The sequence below is a fragment of the Lucilia sericata genome, unplaced genomic scaffold, assembly GCF_015586225.1.
Source record: "Lucilia sericata isolate MDLA Ls3-8-SP2 unplaced genomic scaffold, ASM1558622v1 Contig001525F_arrow, whole genome shotgun sequence".
Lineage (NCBI taxonomy): Eukaryota > Metazoa > Arthropoda > Insecta > Diptera > Calliphoridae > Lucilia > Lucilia sericata.
The window spans coordinates 94,259-112,057 of record NW_023995450.1 but is presented as its reverse complement, the minus strand read 5'-3'; the positions used below and the strand labels follow the sequence as shown (position 1 = coordinate 112,057).

Here is a 17,799-nt window from a genome sequence, read left to right as displayed (position 1 = left end):
TGTTTCGAAACATCTCATGATTGTAATTTCTATACAAACTACTGGTAGAATATCTTCTATGTAAGTTGTATATAATCTTAAGATTCTTGTCGGTATGACTTCAAGTTTTACGTTTTATGTTATAATAGGTCGTATACACATTTATATAGAGAGTAATATCATATTTTTATTGTTAAGCGTCGACTTATGGTTCAGAAGAGGAAATAGAGCTCTACCGTCTTTATCACACGTTTGAAGGATATGGTGTTCAATGTTAGTCCAACATAATTCCCATATTTAATTATGTCCAACATAATTCCCATATTTAATAAGGGATTACAGTTTCACCATGAGACAAGGGTAGGAATTATTTTAAGGGACTTGTTAAAATGAAAAATTATTTTAATTTTCCACTTGGTGAACAACATTTGAGACTTTATACAATGCTGCTGACTGATCCTTTCATATTTTAAAGTCTGATATATTAATTGAATATCTATGTACAATATAGGTGTTAACACAGAACTTTGAGGTACACCAGCAAGAATGTTTTGTTGGTTGGAATACTCAATATCACATAAGAAACTTTGAAAAACTTTTTGTAAGTAGCTCGGGTAACCAAACTTAATGAGTTTATACATTAACCCATATATGTCATACACTAACCAGTATACATATATAAAAATGAATGTGTGTTTTATTGTATGTATTTTGGACTTTATAGACTGTTAAACGGCTAGACGATTTCCTGAAATTTTCACAGTGTCTTCCTGTATGTCTGGAAGGAACTATAGGCTACTTTTTATTTTAAAATTTCATGTGGCCAAAGTGCCACGTCCACATAAAAACATAATAAGTATTTAAAATCACATATCTCGGAAACTGCAACAGCTAGAGTCCTCAAATTTTGTATGGACAAATTTCCACATCCACATGAACATATGGGGACAAAATGGGAGGAATAGCTATAGTGGGCGTGGCCCCTTCATATAAAGAAATCCTTAAATTAGTATATCTTTAATTAGTATATATAAAGAACACCTTAAATTAGTATATCTTATATTAAATAAAAAATTCGTTTATCTGGGAAACTATTATTATCTAGAATCCTCAAATTTTGCACGAAGAACTTTAACATTCATTTGAACATTTGGGTAATAAATTGGCGGACTAGCAATAGGTGGCATAGCACCTATTAGAGGTAGAATCTTAAAATTAACATAAAAGGAACATTTGGAAGTAAAATGTGCATATGAATGAATATGAATTAAATACAAAAATTTGAATATCTGAGAAACTATTAGAGCTAAAATCCTTAAATTTTGCGCTAACAACTCTGACGTTTGAATCTAGAATCCACAAATTTTGCACGAAGAAATTTCACATTAATGTGGGAGGTACCATACCCCTATTGTGGACTATCAATAGGGGCTATGGTACCTCCAATATGCCTTAAAATAAAAATTCGTATAACTGGAAAACTAATAGAACTAGAATCTTCAAAAATCGTAAAGTGCTGTTTTTATTTATTTTGAGGGTAGCAAAGCACACTGGGTATAGCTAGTTTAATATAAATATAACGATTCGTTCTATTTGAAGTGATCTTTAGAGACAAGGCACCAGTTAATCAATTTTGTTATAAAGGAAAAAATGTTATTACAAATTCAGTTTGAGTAGTGAATACGTCCAAAAACTTTATCTCAAAATAACAATAATTATTACGAAAATTACTTGTGTTTTTATCTATTAACTTCTTTTTTTACACCATATTACAACATATATTTTCCTCCTGAATGTTTGTATTGGCCTAACCAGTCTTCAAAGCTAACATAACTCATGACATCGGTCAAATTGAACCTGATTTATGCACCAATATACGTATAAAACTACATATCAACTTATACCAACTGAGTTAGATGTTATGGATTTTCTTCAATGTCAATATAACTCATGACATCGGTCAAATTCAAGCTACTTTATACGGCAGAATGGAAATTTCAGATGCGCGCCACACAGGTAAGCAGCGTGTGTGGCACGCAATATATTTCATAAAGAATTTTATCGATAGAGCTTACAGATTCATAAAACGATTAATAAATCGTTTCAGTGATATTTCACACACACTTTTATAATATTTTATTATACTTACCAAAGCCGGTCGACGGGCTAATGGCATGGCCAATAATGCAAATGAATGTAAAAAGTGGAATCTATTAGCCGTTTCGAATACAGCTTTTGCTTCCAATTTCTCCTGAATATCATAGATTTTGGCTAAACTATGCTTGCCATAAGCGCCCATAATAACGGCAGTAGCTCCACTTATACCAGCTAAACGCACAAAATGATAGTTCTTGCTAGTTAGATCCCACATAGTTATTGGTTTCGGAGGAGGCAAAACAACAGAGCCTTCAACTTGTTTCGGTTTAATGCCCTAGAAATTTTGGCAAAATTTTTATAAAATATAACCAAGAAAAATTAAAATTGCTTACTGCTCCTTTCAAGACAGCCGAAGCTGAAGTCAGCACAGCCTGACTGATGGGATTACCAACAGTTATGTAAGTTAATGTTTCTCCCCAGGACATTGTTGTTCAGCAAGAAATAAATTTCTTAGACAATTGGTGTTCTGTCGGGAAGCCTCACAAATAAAACGGTAAATAAAGCTGAATTCATACAAGATTGTCTGGCTAAAACAGCTGATTGTTTTTTATACACAAACAGTTGTCGTGATACTGTCAAAATCAATATGTAAAAAATTATCGCTCAGAACTAAGACTGTCAAAACTTATGTATCGAAAAATTAATGAATTCACCTTAATTATTCTGTGTCTCCACTGCCAACTTGTATTAATTCACTTTGGGCAATAATTATAGGGTGTACATATGAATAATTAACCGTATAATTTACGAATGAATAGTTCGAACAATTTTCTTCAGAATAACACAGTGAGACAAAATAAGCGAAAATTGAAATACCTGGGAAGTGATACTATTTTTCTGAAAGGTGGATCCGAGTAGAACGAGAATATGTTTTTGAAATTCACCAAACACCTCCAAAATCTTGAGTTACCGGTAAAAAACTAGTTTTTCGTACCTGTAACCACTTATAAGTCAGTAACTTGGATTTAGAAAGCAGAAGCTGAGGCTTTTATAATGGTGGTATTAGACGACATGTCTTTTACATATGTACTGTCAAAAATTCCATCCGTAAAAGTTGTACATATCGTCTGATACATATGAAACATTGCCTGTGTAAAATACATGTGGAAATACATACATACGTAATTTTTTTGATTAAGGTGCTATTAGACGACATGTATTTTACATACATATGTATGTATGTACTGTCCAAATTTTCATTTGTAAAATTTGTACATATCGTCTGATACATATGAAAAATTGCATGTGTAAAATACATGTAGAAATACATACATATGTATGTAATTTTTTAAAGCGTGCTCTATTTTCTAACATAAACAAATCAGGTTTTTTGTTGTGAAATAAAATTTTTTGAAAAAAAATAATTAAAGAACATGAAAAAGTAAGTATTTTTCAATTTTCAATAAAATAATTTATAATTTTATCAATTTTTGCACATTAAAAAGACAGCTTTGATTACATTTATAGTTTATACGGAAAAACATATGCAGGTGTAATAGCAAAAATTATGAACCTTGTGTAAAATGGCAATTTTGTGTACGTATATTCGAAATTACATATGGATAAAAAAGTGACAGTACATCCCCACAGAAAATTTTCAGAGTATGTACTAGGAATTGTAACCAATGTTGTGTGCTTTACTTTGTGTTACATACAATTTAATTTACTTGTACATACATACATATATAAAATCTGGATATGAAGACTAAATTTTTTTAATATATTTTTTTTGCATTACATCTTAATATACTCGTGATAAACATTGTATATGAGAACAGAAAATTATAAAATATAAAAAAAATCAAGTGTGCTGTAACCCCGTGTCTATATTAGCCAAATATTTATCACGATACTTGACAAAACGTCGGCAGAAAAATTGTTAGTTTTTTGTTTATGTTAATGCATAGGGGTAACAAAATGCTGATTTTATCACGACAACTCACAGATAATTTTATTGAAATAATGATAAATTTTATAAAAACAATTAAAATTAAATGCAAATTTTGAAAATAAACACTAATTTCACTAAAACTTGTGTTAAAAATCAATTTTAATTGCACAAAAACATATTCTAAACAAATTTTACAATAAAACGACGTTTGTTATCAAGACAACGTTGTTTAAACAACTGTTTAAACAACACTGTCATAACGACGTTATAATGCTAATAAATGCCGTCTGCACCTGCTAATTTTTTATCATGATAACAATTTGAAGTTTAGCATAATAAATATTTGTCTAATATAGACATGGGGTAATTTATTGAAGAAAAATTTTTCATTTATTGGAAAATATTTTTTGGATCAACATTTTTCCAATGTTTAGATAAATTTTAAGCAAAATTTATTGCTTAAAATTTGGATCATGATCTAGCGAACGACCTTAAGAGCGGGTTTTTGAGTTGACAATCAAAAGCTAATTAATAATCAGATTAGTTAATCTAAAAACAAACTTAATCCGATGTTAATCCCCTTTGATGTTTTTGAGTACAAGATTAAACTTCGCAGTTTTGCCATACAAAACATCAGAAAACGTCACTGTTTGTTATCAAAGCCATACATGTTTTATAAAAAAGAAGAAGATAATTTTAAATTTAATATGAAAATTAATGAAAACTTAAATTTAAAACAAAAAAATGTATTTTGAAGTCCCCATAATTTATTTATATTAACCAATAAATCAAACATTTTAATGTTTATTTTTATAAACATTTTATTAAATTTTTTGCATCAGCTGTTTACACTTTTGTATTTGTTGCTCAAGTTTAAACCACCTCCATTGGGCGCTTAAACTAGCAAACAAAATTAACTAATTGAGTACTCAAAAACATCCTTCGATGATTAATTTTAATTTAATCGCTAATCTTTCTCCTAAAGATTGGCCCTAAATGAATTTGTAGATACATGTATGTGGATAGCATTTTTAAAAAAATGTATTTCCAAACTTTTTAATACACATGTATGTAAACTAGAAATATGTTGTAGATACTTTGTGATACACTTGTGTTCCAGATGGAAAGGTGTTGTGGAAAGAATTTTACTTACTAGTTATATCGGTAAGAATGTAGGAATAGCTACTTTTCCACACTCAAGTATATTATAAAAATCTACACACAATATCGCAAACCAAGTATATCAGTTAGTGTGTCATTCTGAAGCGGCCATAACCTGTGTAAAATAAGCTAGGATGTGTGTAAGTTTGAAAGCACTTTCGAATTCAAAATAAGCAACACAAAATCGGTATTGTAAGCTATACATTTCCTGTGGGGAAATGTAAAATACATGTCGTCTAATACCACCTTTAATTTGACATACAAAATATTTACGAAATAGTGTAACAGCTGATAAACATATGGTCATTGTTTTGGTTCAATTCGCCTCCGAATATATAACCAAAACATTTATTTTGATTTTTTAAAATTAGTGAATTAAATTCAATTTAATAAAATTAGTTTTTAAAATGAGTGCGTTTGTATTTAAAAGATCTTTTTGTGTATACAACGCATTAAGGGCCAAACAAATACCAAATAATTTAAAAGGAAAAGTAAAAGTTCCCAAGAATGGCTGACAAGACAAATGGCAGATCCATATGTAGAGAAAGCAAAAATGATGAATTATCGTTGTAGGAGTGCCTTCAAACTATTGGAGATTGATGAAAAATATCATATAATTAAGCCAGGAGATACAGTGATCGATTGTGGAGCAGCGCCCGGTAGTTGGACACAAATAGCAGTAGAACGATCAAATGCCAATGGAAAAATGGAAAATAAACCAAAAGGAGCGGTGTTTAGTATGGACTTGTTACATTTTCATGCAGTACCAGTAGGAAGCAATGATTTTATTTATTTTTAAATAAATTTGAAATAAATTTTCATTTTAGGGCGCTACAATATTTGGAGGAATGGATTTTACAAAACCTGAAAATCAATTGCGTTTAAAAACGGCTTTAGATGGACGAAAAGTTAATTGTGTTTTATCGGATATGGCTCCGAATGCTACGGGCGTTAGAATGTTAGATCAAGAAATTATAATTAATCTTTGTTATGACGTTCTGCGCTTTGCCTTGGCCATGTCAGCTCCACAAGCAAATTTTGTTGTTAAAGTTTGGGACAATGGCGATGTACCCAAATTAGAAAAGGATATATTAAGATTCTACGAAAAGGTTAAGCGTGTAAAGCCTCGGGCCAGCAGAGGAGATTCATCGGAGCACTTTTTTGTAGCAAGAGGATTTAAAGGTCTAGAAAATGTCATTAAAGAAGAACAAAAATAAAATTGTAAAAATTTATTCGCAATAGTTTTTTTTAAAATGAAAAATTTACATACACATTTTTTTTTTTAAATTAAGCTTTGCTTTTTACCATAAAATATATGAAAGTTATTACTTGGTTACAGGGGTTCAAACTACCTTTTTGTAATGAGTTAAATGATGTATTAAATTAAACATCCATTTTGGTTGATCAGTTGGAGCCATATGACCAGCATTACGTACCATAATCTCAATTAAATGACCAGCATGTTTTGCATAACCGGCTATCTCATCATCAACTTTCCAAATTTGACGTGGAGCAACCTTGTATATTGCGGCAGCATTAAATTTCAAATGATTTAAATAATTACGTGTCAAGGGGTAAGCAACAATTATATCTAATTGGCCGTTATAAATACAAACAATATAAGTTTCTAATAGTTCTGCAATCCAAGGTGCTACGGTATCCATGACATCTCGCTTTAAGAAGATTTCTACTTTATTTTCAGTATCTAAATCATGGAATGTAAGATTACCCACATGAATTGAACGACGAGTCAAAGAGGATTGCAGAAAATCACCCATGATTTTACCATAATCATCTCCCTTAGTGTGCAAGTAATTATAATAGTAATTGTAGCCAGTTAGATTTGTAAACAGTGAACCATTCACGAGATCGCCGTTTAAGAGATTATCGAAAATGTCAAAGGCACAATCCATATCGTGATTTTCAATGCATTTTACGCCCTGTGCCTCGGCATCGTGGAATTGTTTTAAACCGTGCTCATCAATTAAACCCAATTGATATAAATAGTCTCCATATTTCAACTGATGTATAGGATCTGAAAGTCCATTTCCAATGGCCATACCCTTAAGGGGTATCTTAACTCTGGTGTCAACAGAACTTTGCACTTTGTGAATATGATAGGCCAAGGCTGGAACATATTTGCCGGCATATGATTCACCAGTGATCCAAAAACCGGACACATCACTCCACTCGAACAATTCATACAGTTGTTGCATGGCTTCGTGCAGATTATGGCCTACATCTTTTTCATTACGGGCATAACCATCATCGCTATCGGTAAAAGAAAATCCTGTACCCACTGGATTGTCAATGAATATAAGATTATGAGTTTTACTCCAGGTGTAGTTTCTCTTTTGCAATTTTCCATGAACATCGAATTCAAATGGTCCATTCTCTGTAAAAAGTCCAAATAAGGAGGATGCACCAGGACCACCCTGTAGCCACAAAACTACAGGTGCATAACTAGGTTCTTGCTCAGCCGGAAAGTACCAGAAAAAAAGATTAGAATTAAATTTAGGATCGACCGTTAAATAACCCGCATAACTTTCTACACCATGATATTGGTTGCCCACGACTTTAGCTTTTGCTTGTATATCCTCACGTTTTACTTTTGGGTCATTGATAAGAGGCGTAAGAAACAATGGCTCGCCAGGATCTCCACTATCGTGGAAAGCTTCAAATCTTGGATATGGATTAATAAAACTTTTACGATATTTTAGGTGCGCCTCTGCCTCGCATATAAGCAAAACCAATGCAATTAGAAATGCACTCACAACTGCATGATTTGCAATTTTCATGGTGATTTTGTTCTAAGCAGAAAATTGCAATTGAATTCGGATGCAACAGTTTTTAATGGACTGTACTTACTGTTCTTACAAACAAATACTTTGTTTTTTTAATTCGATTAGATAAGAGTTTTGCGGCTGAAAACTCTTTTTACGCCTTTCTTTGTCTAAAAATATTGTTCAAATGCAACAAAGATCGAAATGCAAATAAAAAATCGTTCGACCGGCTTAAAATATATGTTTTTATGAGGTAACTGCACTTGGATGAGAAATATGTTTTTCTATGGATTTTGACAATATAAGTAACAAATTTTTGGAAAGAAATTATTATTTTTATATGAATTTTGACAATATGTATAATAATCAGATGGATATACAATGTTACCTTATAAACATTAACTTAAAACGACAACAAAATCTCCATTTTCATTTTAATTCTTTTATTTTGATAGAGTTGTGTTTTTAGTAAAGTCAATTTACGAAAAGTCGACTTTTTCAATAATTTAATTTTCAAAAAAATTTACTTTTATTAAGAGAACAGCCCATGGCTGCCAGCTAGGTTTTTTGCAAATGCCATGTTCTCACTGAAAGTTGAATTACTAAATTCGTGGTCTGAATTACTATTGCGAATTAAATTACGTGAAGTTGTCTACAAAATTAGGTGAGATATGAAATACCGTTATATCGATATATGTTTTAAATAGCGGTACTTCGGGAATACTTTTGTAAAAGGTCAATATTAGAATATAAAAAATTACCTTGGCTCTCAATAGGTTAATGATATGGATAATATTATTTACCAATAGAAAAGTATTATAGAGACCATTGCATTGATACCCATATCGGCCATATCAGATAATAAGAAATTGAGCTGTATAAATGCATTTTATAAAAATCAATATTCAGGTGAAAATAAAAACTTTTAAACTCGCATAACGCCTGTATTTCATGTGATAGAGCTCTCAACATACATCATAAGAAAGCCAAATGTGTTGTCTACAAAACTGGATGTCATGTGAGATACCGTTATATCGATATATTTTTAAAATAACGGTAATTTTGTAAAAAATCAATATTATAAAACGAAAAACATATTAATCAGAAGGTATTTCAGAGACCTTTCCATTGATACACTATCAACAATTTATATTAATTACTAGCCTATATTAATCCGATTATATATAAAAACTTTGAAGGACTATAACATTCGGATCTGAATACAACAGAGAAATCTTTTTTTTTCATTTGTGATATGATTGCTTTTTTTTGAAATCAGGTAGATTTACACCGATCAAGATGAAGAAGAATTAATTTTTAACTAAAAATTTAACGTTAAATAATTTCAATTTGTTATATATTAAATCCCTTGGTAAAAAAATAATCACATTATATACAATGGCAACACTGAAACAAGCATATGCTTGACACAACGAAATGCAGATGTGTCAATTCACACTAGTTTTTTAATCATTTCTTATTTGACAATTAAACAATAACTTTTTTCTACTTCGGGAATACGAATGAATATTTTTGTACAATGTGCGGAAAAATTAATTAAAAGTTATCAATTTTATATATAAAGTGCGTAATAAAATGGGAAATTAGTTTAATTAAACAAAAATAAGAAAGAACTACAAAAATAATGAGAAAAAGTGTGTAAAGAAAGAAAGTGTTTGTGTGTGCAAGAAAAAGGAAATAAAAACAATCAAATGAAAACAAAATGAGACGAATGAATCGCGGCTACGATAAAATGGGAAAATTATTTGTTCGCAAATTTTTTTATTGTTTAGTATTTTGTGCTATTATTGCATCAGCCTCGGTGTCGGCTACGGTAGTGTCAAAAACAACGACACCATCATCAACAGATAGTGCTGAGGTTGTTGTCGACGATGTTAACACTGGTGAAGGGGTTAATACGGTTAAGGTATGTTTGTTATATTCACAGGATCTTAAATGGAAATGCATAATCATAATTACAAAATATTTCTTCATTTTGTGTTCCTTTAGGATTGCACTGACTTGGCCCGCGATGAAGAAACCCTAATGGTGTTTTCCACATTAGGGGGCGGTTTGACAGCAATTGATCCGATAACAAGTGAAATACGTTGGACCATAGCTGATGGTAATTATGATATTAATATTATTATAATTTATGTTAGCATACACACATTTATCAACATTATTATTAATACATTCATACTCCAGTCGGAACATAAACACATGTGTAGAAAAATATATACAAATTTATATTTTGATTTTTGTTTGTATTCTCTAAGGTACAAATTTCAGAATGACGAATAATAATTCGTCAAAGTCATTAAATTTAATATAAATACCTTTTTCATGGTGGTTGAAAATATAAATATGCCAACTAGTTAGTGGTTTCTATTGAAGTTATTTTTTATAAAAAAAAAGTTTTTTCTATAAAAATTATTGAAATTTATTAACATTTGCATTGTTTTTTTGTAAAATATTTGGTTTACAAATTAAAAAGAAATAATAAAAAATAATATTTTTATTGGTACATAGGTATATAATTTTCTCGGTCTGTTTTTTGGTTTTAAAAAGATCTAATAATATTTTAAGTTCTAAATTTTTAATGAGATTTTGATATTTATCTGTGTCTGTAAGACAAATTAAAAACTTGTTTTTTTAACATATTTATTTATACCTAATAACTCATAATTTATATTTCTGGTAATGATTATGTGAGAACTTTGCGCTTGACATTGTACCTTCTGTAGTGGAAAAACTATAGATATTTTTACATAAATTTTCACTATAACTAACTTAAATTGTACTATGTACCTACTTAGTAAATATTAAAAATAGTCCTGTTCGTTAAACTATATTCATTACTAAACATTAAGATCGACATAAACTAATTTCGATGTACTTTAGACAAATATTAATAGAATTTTGTATATATACTTACAATCATACATACAACATAATTAATAATGAAAGTTTATTATTTGTTTAATGTGGTTAAAACACATGTCATTCAATTTGGAAATATTTATTTTTTTATTCATCCCTCTATATATATATACATATACATTTTTTCAATATTTTACTGTGTGCATATGTTTTATTCAACTCTTTAATTGTGGAGTTCAGTTTTATAATTAATCTTATTTGTACATTAAGTAAATGTTATTAACGTAATTATTTATTAATATTTGTGTACGTATGAATGCACTTATAAATAAGTTAATAGATTTGGATTATTGGTTTTAAATTCATAATAACATTTGTAATTTAATTTTTAAATCTGATTATTTGAATAATTTATTTTTAATATGTTTTTCTTGCCTGCATAATAAAAAAATGTTTTTATAAAATAGATGGATTTAAATGACCGGTTTTCTCTAAAATTAAGTATTCTCATGGAGAGAAAGATCCGGAAAGCCACGGAGTTGATAAAAGCACACATCACAGAGGGATTTTTAGTGACAATTTATGTAGGCAATCAGAACACATTTAAGGTTCTTAAATTACATTTTAGCATAGTGCTAGACTGAAAAAGAGCTATAGAAGAATTAGTATAACTTGCCAGACATGGCTCAAATGTGGACCTTGGTGTTAGGGACTGGGGAGTATGTCTTTCCATTTTCACTACTACATAATAATCGTTAAAAGATTCCCTGAATCAACCAAGCAATCTCCGAATAGAATAACGTCTTATCAAGTGTCCAAAGCCTTTTGTCAAAAACTGTATTCAAGTGCAACCAAAACACTAATTGGATTAGTTAGGTATTTTGAATAACAAAAAAAAAAAAAAAAAACAAAAATAATAATAATAACAATAAATATTGCTATGCTGGATTTTTCTTCAATAAATTTATGCTATGTTCATACTAAACTGATAATAATAATTAAAAACAAAGGTAGATGTTTCTAGTAGAAATTATCAATTGATATTCGTTTCGTTTTATAAAAACATCTCTCCCTGTTAGAAATAAACATACATAGATAACAGTAAACATAATAATAAAGTTATATAGTCCAACAAGTTTTAATGCAATTTTTTTTTAAAGTTTATTTTTAATTTATTTTTTAACTTTGGCGTTTTTAAACAAATTTGAATAGCAATAGTCTTTTTATAACTTATTAGCTTTCGTACAAAATATATTTTATTTAATATAATTACTAATTCCATTCTTTTTTTGTTAAAATATTTTGTAAATTTCAAAACTCCTTCAAGTTAATAACGCTAACTTTTTATTACATATTGAATTTGTAATATATGTAAGATCACGTTTTACATAATATACCTTAACAAATTTAAATGTTTTACAATTATAAACGTTTAACATTTTTAGAATAAAACGTTGAATGTCTTACAATTCAATATATTATTATAAAACAAAAAAATTGTATTGTATTAATTTAAAATATAACAACAATTTTTAACTTTTACAATCTTGTAAATTGTATAAACTAAAAATAGTTTCAAAAATGAAAAATACATTAGATTTATTTTTTTAATATAATAAAACTACAAGCTTCAATAAATATTCGTTTAGAAGTGGGTGAAAATAAATTTCCAAGATCCCCTTACATACAGGTGAAGATAAGAAAAGTATTTAAAAATATTTTTGTAAAAATGTTTAAACTTTGGTATAAAAACATATCACTCTACCTGTATTAAGTAGAGGTATTGAAAGTGATTATTTTTCTATTGAACAACTATTTCAAGTCGTATCACTAGGGGTGGGTATTTTTGAAAAGTTTCTTTAATTTTCTTATCTTAGAAAGTAAATAAACATATACGTTCCGTTTGGCAAACAAAAATAAAAAACAATAAGAAAACAAATTAAAATTGCAAAAAATTGTGTAGAAATAGCAATTAAAAACTTAATAATGACAAAGTTTTTGCAAATAATAAAAAACAAAACGAAAAACACACATACAATATTGCACATTTTTAAGATTATATTTAAATTTACGATATTTTGTAGTGTTGCTATATAATGATTGCATATGTTTAAATTAGAACTCATTCTCTAGTCTAGTAGGTCATCATAACTTTAAAAATTGCGTTTATTTGTAGTATTCACAACATAAATAATTGAATTCCCCGCAGTTTTAAAAGTCAAAGTTTCACTAATACAACATTGGTTAGATCATGTTTTGGTCATATAGTGTTTTATTTTGACATTATATAGTCCTTATTCACAAAAATTTATCAAATTTTGTATTTTGTATGAACATTTGATAAAGGTTTACGATATATAAAATAATCAAGATTTTAAGGGTGATACTAGTTTAGTGCACTGCAGGGTATGCTTAATATAAAAAATCTGGGAACATATGTGAGTATATTATTATATGTACATATGTATGTTATCTTTTGAGAATTATTAGCTACACAATTAACTTTAGAGAGAACTATTAAACATTTTGCTGGTATTTAATATCGGGATGGGTTTCCTTTGAAATAAAAAATCACTTGTATTAAGGGTTTAAATAAGTATTTATTTATCCGTCTAAAAAGTAGATATTTATACATATATATTCTGGATCCTTATAGATAGCGGAGTCAATTAAGCTATACTCGTTTATCTGTACTAAGTATCAGAAATGCTTTCGGGAAGTTGGCAAAATTGGTTAATAAATAACAAATATGTATGGATATGTAGAAGCATATGCACAATGAAAACAACATACAGCATAATATGTTGCTGTACAAAGTATAAACATCTCAAACTATATTCCTTCCATTTATTTACTGCATTTTAATGTTATTATTACAGATCCGCCTGTAATGTCCGAGCAACAACAAAATGTTCGTGTACCGCAATATTTGCCCGATCCACGAGATGGTAGCATTTATCAATTGGGTGATATGGGAAGTTTAAAAAAACTACCCTATACTATACCACAACTAGTGGCAAATGCACCATGTCGTTCATCTGATGGCATATTGTATTCGGGAAAAAAGAGTGACACATGGTTTATAGTCGATCCCAAGTCGGGAAGACGTGAAAAAGTAGGCTTTGATGGCTCAGTGGATGGAGGCGATGGTGAACGTATAGGTTGGGCTACATCAAGAGCAATTTACTTGGGTCGAACACAATATACCGTCATGATGTATGACAGTTCGAAGAAGAATAAAAATGCAAAACCTTGGAATATTACATTCTATGATTATAGTTCTATGGCCACCACACCGGATATATCAAAAGATTATGGTAGGATGGCAAAATAAATTAGTAAAAAAAATAAATTCAATTATTAAATTTTAAACCTTTTTGCAGAATATTTACACTTAACCACCACTTCAAATGGTAATATTTTAACTTTGGATCGTAAAAATGGCAAATTTTTATGGAAGAATGATTTAACCAGTCCTGTGGTAGCAGCTTTTCTCTTGGGACCCGAAGGCTTGCTTAATGTTCCTTTTACCACTGTTTCTGATGAAGCTTTTCAGGCTATACTAGATGAATCAAAAGATGGCAATGTCAACACAGTTAAACTTTTGTAAGTTGCTTAAACTTAAATTTAATTCCTTTAATAATTGAACTATTTTTTTAGCCAATCTTTATATGTTGGAGAACATAGACACGGTCTATATGCCTTACCCTCCTTAGTGGATAAAAATACACCACGTATTACCACAGCGCCACCAATCAAACTTTTAGATGGTCCTCATACAAATGTTGATCCCAATACAATTTATTTAAATGATGTTTTCGATAATAATGCTGGTATTTTACTTGGCCACTATAATGTGCCCAACGATGTAAATTTACAAATTTCCCCAACACCTGCTGTTACCAAAGACGATAATAACCATCAATTGGCCACTATTAATGCGGCACTTAATGGTCCCGGTCTTTCTATACTCTCTACGGGCAATGAAAAACATTCAGCCGATATTGGTGTACAAACTGAACCGGTCATTGAATTGGAAATTGAATCGAAAATAATTAATAAAACATTTGGTCGTTTCGCATTGAATAAAACCAAAGAAATTATCATTGATAATAGTAAACAAGTGCGTTCGTTCATCTACGAATGGTTTATAGATCATCCCAGCAATCAAGTACATGTTATATTATGCATCATAATAGTAGCCATGTTTATAATGTTTTGGTACATGTACAGTTCAGTGCGTGAGTTGAGGAATCAAAGCGAGAATGGTTCAAAAACTAATGGTTACAGCGGTAGTCGTGGTAGTGGCAGCAGTAATATTAGTGCTCAAGATTTGGTAGATTTGGGAGATGGTCATATACGGGTGGGCAAAATATCATTTAATTCCAACGAAGTGTTGGGTAAAGGCTGTGAAGGTACGTTTGTTTTCAAGGGCACTTTCGAGGAACGTTTTGTGGCGGTGAAACGTTTATTGCCGGAATGTTTTACATTCGCTGATCGTGAAGTGGCATTGTTGCGTGAGAGTGATGCTCACGAAAATGTTGTGCGTTATTTTTGCACCGAACAAGATCGCCAATTTCGTTATATAGCTGTGGAACTATGTGCTGCTACGCTACAAGATTATACAGAAGGTGAACGTTGCATGGAATTACGTATGCAGATATCAGTATGGGAGGTGATGAAACAGTCTGCTGCGGGATTGAATCATTTGCATTCATTGAATATAGGTAAGCCTCCCTATACTTGTATATTGGTATAATGATTAATAATTAATATATTGATGTGACCAAACTTAGGCATATTTGTTAAATATATTCGCATTTGCTTTTGTTTCAGTTCATCGAGATATTAAACCACAAAATGTTTTATTGTCTTTACCCGATGTAAATGGCGCCGTACGTGTTATGATCTCAGATTTTGGTCTTTGCAAAAAACTTAATTATGGTAAAACAAGTTTTTCTAGACGCTCAGGTGTTACGGGTACCGATGGCTGGATAGCGCCTGAAATGATGAAAGGCCAAAGAACTGTAAGTTAAAATTTAATAATTAAAATAACCTAAAATTTTTGCTAGTTTTGCATCAAACTTTTTAGTTGAACATTTTTTTTAATATTTTTAATTAAATTTTATTCAAAATATTTCTAGACAACATCTGTAGACATATTTTCATTGGGCTGTGTTTATTACTATGTCCTTAGCAAGGGACAACACATATTTGGAGATGCTTTAAAGAGACAGGCCAATATATTGGCCAATGATTTTAATATGAATCATTTGAAAGCCGAACACAAAGAAGAATCCAGTAAAATTGTAAGTTTTTTTCTTTGGCAGCTATTTATAAAAAAAACAATTTATTGATTTGATTATTTGTATCTAAAGATTTTAGCTGAACAACTTATCAGTGATATGATACATAAAGATCCACAATTTCGCCCACCAGCTAGATGTATTGGCAATCATCCTATATTCTGGAATAATCAAAAAATCTTGGCTTTTCTACAGGATGTAAGTGATCGTGTTGAAAAATTACAATTTAATGTAGAGCCTTTAAAATCGCTGGAGAAAAATGGTAGTATTGTGGTATTGGATGATTGGAATTTACATTTAGATCCTATAATAACTGAAGATTTGCGTAAATTCCGCGGTTATATGGGTGCAAGTGTCAGAGATCTATTGAGAGCTTTAAGAAATAAGGTAAGTTTTTAGAAAAACATATTATACACATATTAGTAACATTGTTTTTTATTATTTAGAAACACCATTATCACGAATTAACCGTTGAAATGCAGAATATACTTGGCAGCATTCCACATGAATTTACTAACTATTGGATTAGTAGATTCCCACATTTAATATCGCATGCTTATCATGCGTTTAGTATTTGCTCAAATGAGCCTATATTCCAAACCTATTACAATTCCTCTTATCATTTTACTCGGCCTGAGTATTTTGATGCTGACGATGATTTATATCCCACTCTCTTGCAGAGAGATCCTAAACCTTTGCTAAAACAACCAGGCACAAGTAATAGTCCTAAAAAAACATCACAAACTTCTGCTCAAGCACGTCAACGTAGGGGCACCTATAGTTTCCGCAAATCAACGGGCGATGAAGAAACAACGACGCCTCAGGGTTTGTTGCGCAATTTTGAAGGTTCTTTAGAAGTCGAGGAAGATAAACGTGATGTATTTGCAAATTTTAAATTTAGACGTTATGCTAATAAGACATCTAATCGTAATTATAATAATGCCAATAATAAAAAGGATAAAAATGTAACATGGACTTTAAATCCAACAACTACAACTAAAGATGAATAGTTTCTAGAGTTTTCTCTTGTTTTAGTTTAAAACAAAACTATGTATACTTAAATTAATTGTGCAATTTTCCGTTTTTGATGTTAAATGTATTTATTCCACAAATATTAATTAGCTGTTCTATCCTTTAAGTTAATTAATTGTTTATTAACGCACCATTTTATTTAAACTTTAGTGAGGAATATTTGTAGCATCATTTTAATTTCCTTTAGCATAAATATATATTAATAAAATAAAACATTAGTTGTTAAGTTATTCGTTTTATAATGAACATTTGTTAGGAAAACTAAACATCCTAACGAATAAATTGTCTGTGATAAATATACTATTTCTTTTTTATATTTCTATAAAAAACAAAAAAAAAATAACCTTTAAAATCTGAAAAATCTTAGTGTTTTTGAGTAATTGAGCAATTATGTGAATAGAATTTTATTTATAAATATAAAAAATATGTGAATGAACCTTATATACCTACAACTTTATTACAAACATACTTACCAAATTAATTTTATGAGTTTTATAAACCATTATTTTGTAAATTACTTTTTAAGATGAATGTTTTTATTATGTAAATAAAAATAATAAAATAAATAATAACTAATTGATAATAAAATAAATAACAAACAAAAACA

At 29.7% G+C, this 17,799-nt stretch overlaps 4 protein-coding genes across 4 annotated transcripts; 2 read left to right on the top strand and 2 right to left on the bottom strand.

Moving 5' to 3' along the window:
• Positions 1–2,128: 2,128 nt before the first annotated feature.
• On the bottom strand, positions 2,129–2,721 carry LOC119611748 (the record flags this gene model as incomplete). The annotated part of the gene is made up of 2 exons (XM_037967425.1): positions 2,469–2,721; positions 2,129–2,410 (listed from the first exon to the last, which is right to left on the bottom strand). Coding segments are annotated over exons 1-2 (375 nt in total), but the record flags the coding sequence as incomplete, so codon positions are not given.
• Positions 2,722–5,481: 2,760 nt separating this feature from the next.
• On the top strand, positions 5,482–6,420 carry LOC119611750 (rRNA methyltransferase 2, mitochondrial-like). Its single transcript, XM_037967428.1, is given in 3 exon segments — positions 5,482–5,677; positions 5,680–5,957; positions 6,016–6,420. Coding segments are annotated over 3 exon segments (750 nt in total). The 5' UTR covers positions 5,482–5,595; the 3' UTR covers positions 6,406–6,420.
• Positions 6,403–8,274, bottom strand: LOC119611749 (venom serine carboxypeptidase). Its single transcript, XM_037967427.1, has 2 exons — positions 8,057–8,274; positions 6,403–7,998 (listed from the first exon to the last, which is right to left on the bottom strand). The coding sequence occupies exon 2, from the start codon at positions 7,984–7,986 to the stop codon at positions 6,532–6,534; it is 1,455 nt and encodes a 484-aa protein (XP_037823355.1). The 5' UTR covers positions 7,987–7,998; positions 8,057–8,274; the 3' UTR covers positions 6,403–6,531.
• A 1,168-nt stretch (positions 8,275–9,442) lies between these two features.
• Positions 9,443–17,798, top strand: LOC119611753 (serine/threonine-protein kinase/endoribonuclease IRE1). The gene is made up of 9 exons (XM_037967433.1): positions 9,443–9,898; positions 9,982–10,096; positions 13,734–14,171; positions 14,238–14,460; positions 14,515–15,581; positions 15,691–15,881; positions 15,999–16,163; positions 16,233–16,547; positions 16,607–17,798. The coding sequence occupies exons 1-9, from the start codon at positions 9,695–9,697 to the stop codon at positions 17,168–17,170; spliced, it is 3,282 nt and encodes a 1,093-aa protein (XP_037823361.1). The 5' UTR covers positions 9,443–9,694; the 3' UTR covers positions 17,171–17,798.
• The last annotated feature ends 1 nt before the right edge of the window (position 17,799 follows it).

What these genes read in the sequence shown, in the direction of transcription:
- LOC119611749 (XM_037967427.1), bottom strand. Translation starts at nt 7,986, where the DNA reads ATGAAAATTGCAAATCATGCAGTTGTGAGTGCATTTCTAATTGCATTG.
- LOC119611753 (XM_037967433.1), top strand. Translation starts at nt 9,695, where the DNA reads ATGAGACGAATGAATCGCGGCTACGATAAAATGGGAAAATTATTTGTT. An exon ending in AAGGGGTTAATACGGTTAAG is followed by an intron (nt 9,899 to 9,981) that starts GTATGTTTGTTA and finishes GTGTTCCTTTAG; the next exon opens with GATTGCACTGACTTGGCCCG. An exon ending in AAGAAGAATCCAGTAAAATT is followed by an intron (nt 16,164 to 16,232) that starts GTAAGTTTTTTT and finishes TTGTATCTAAAG; the next exon opens with ATTTTAGCTGAACAACTTAT.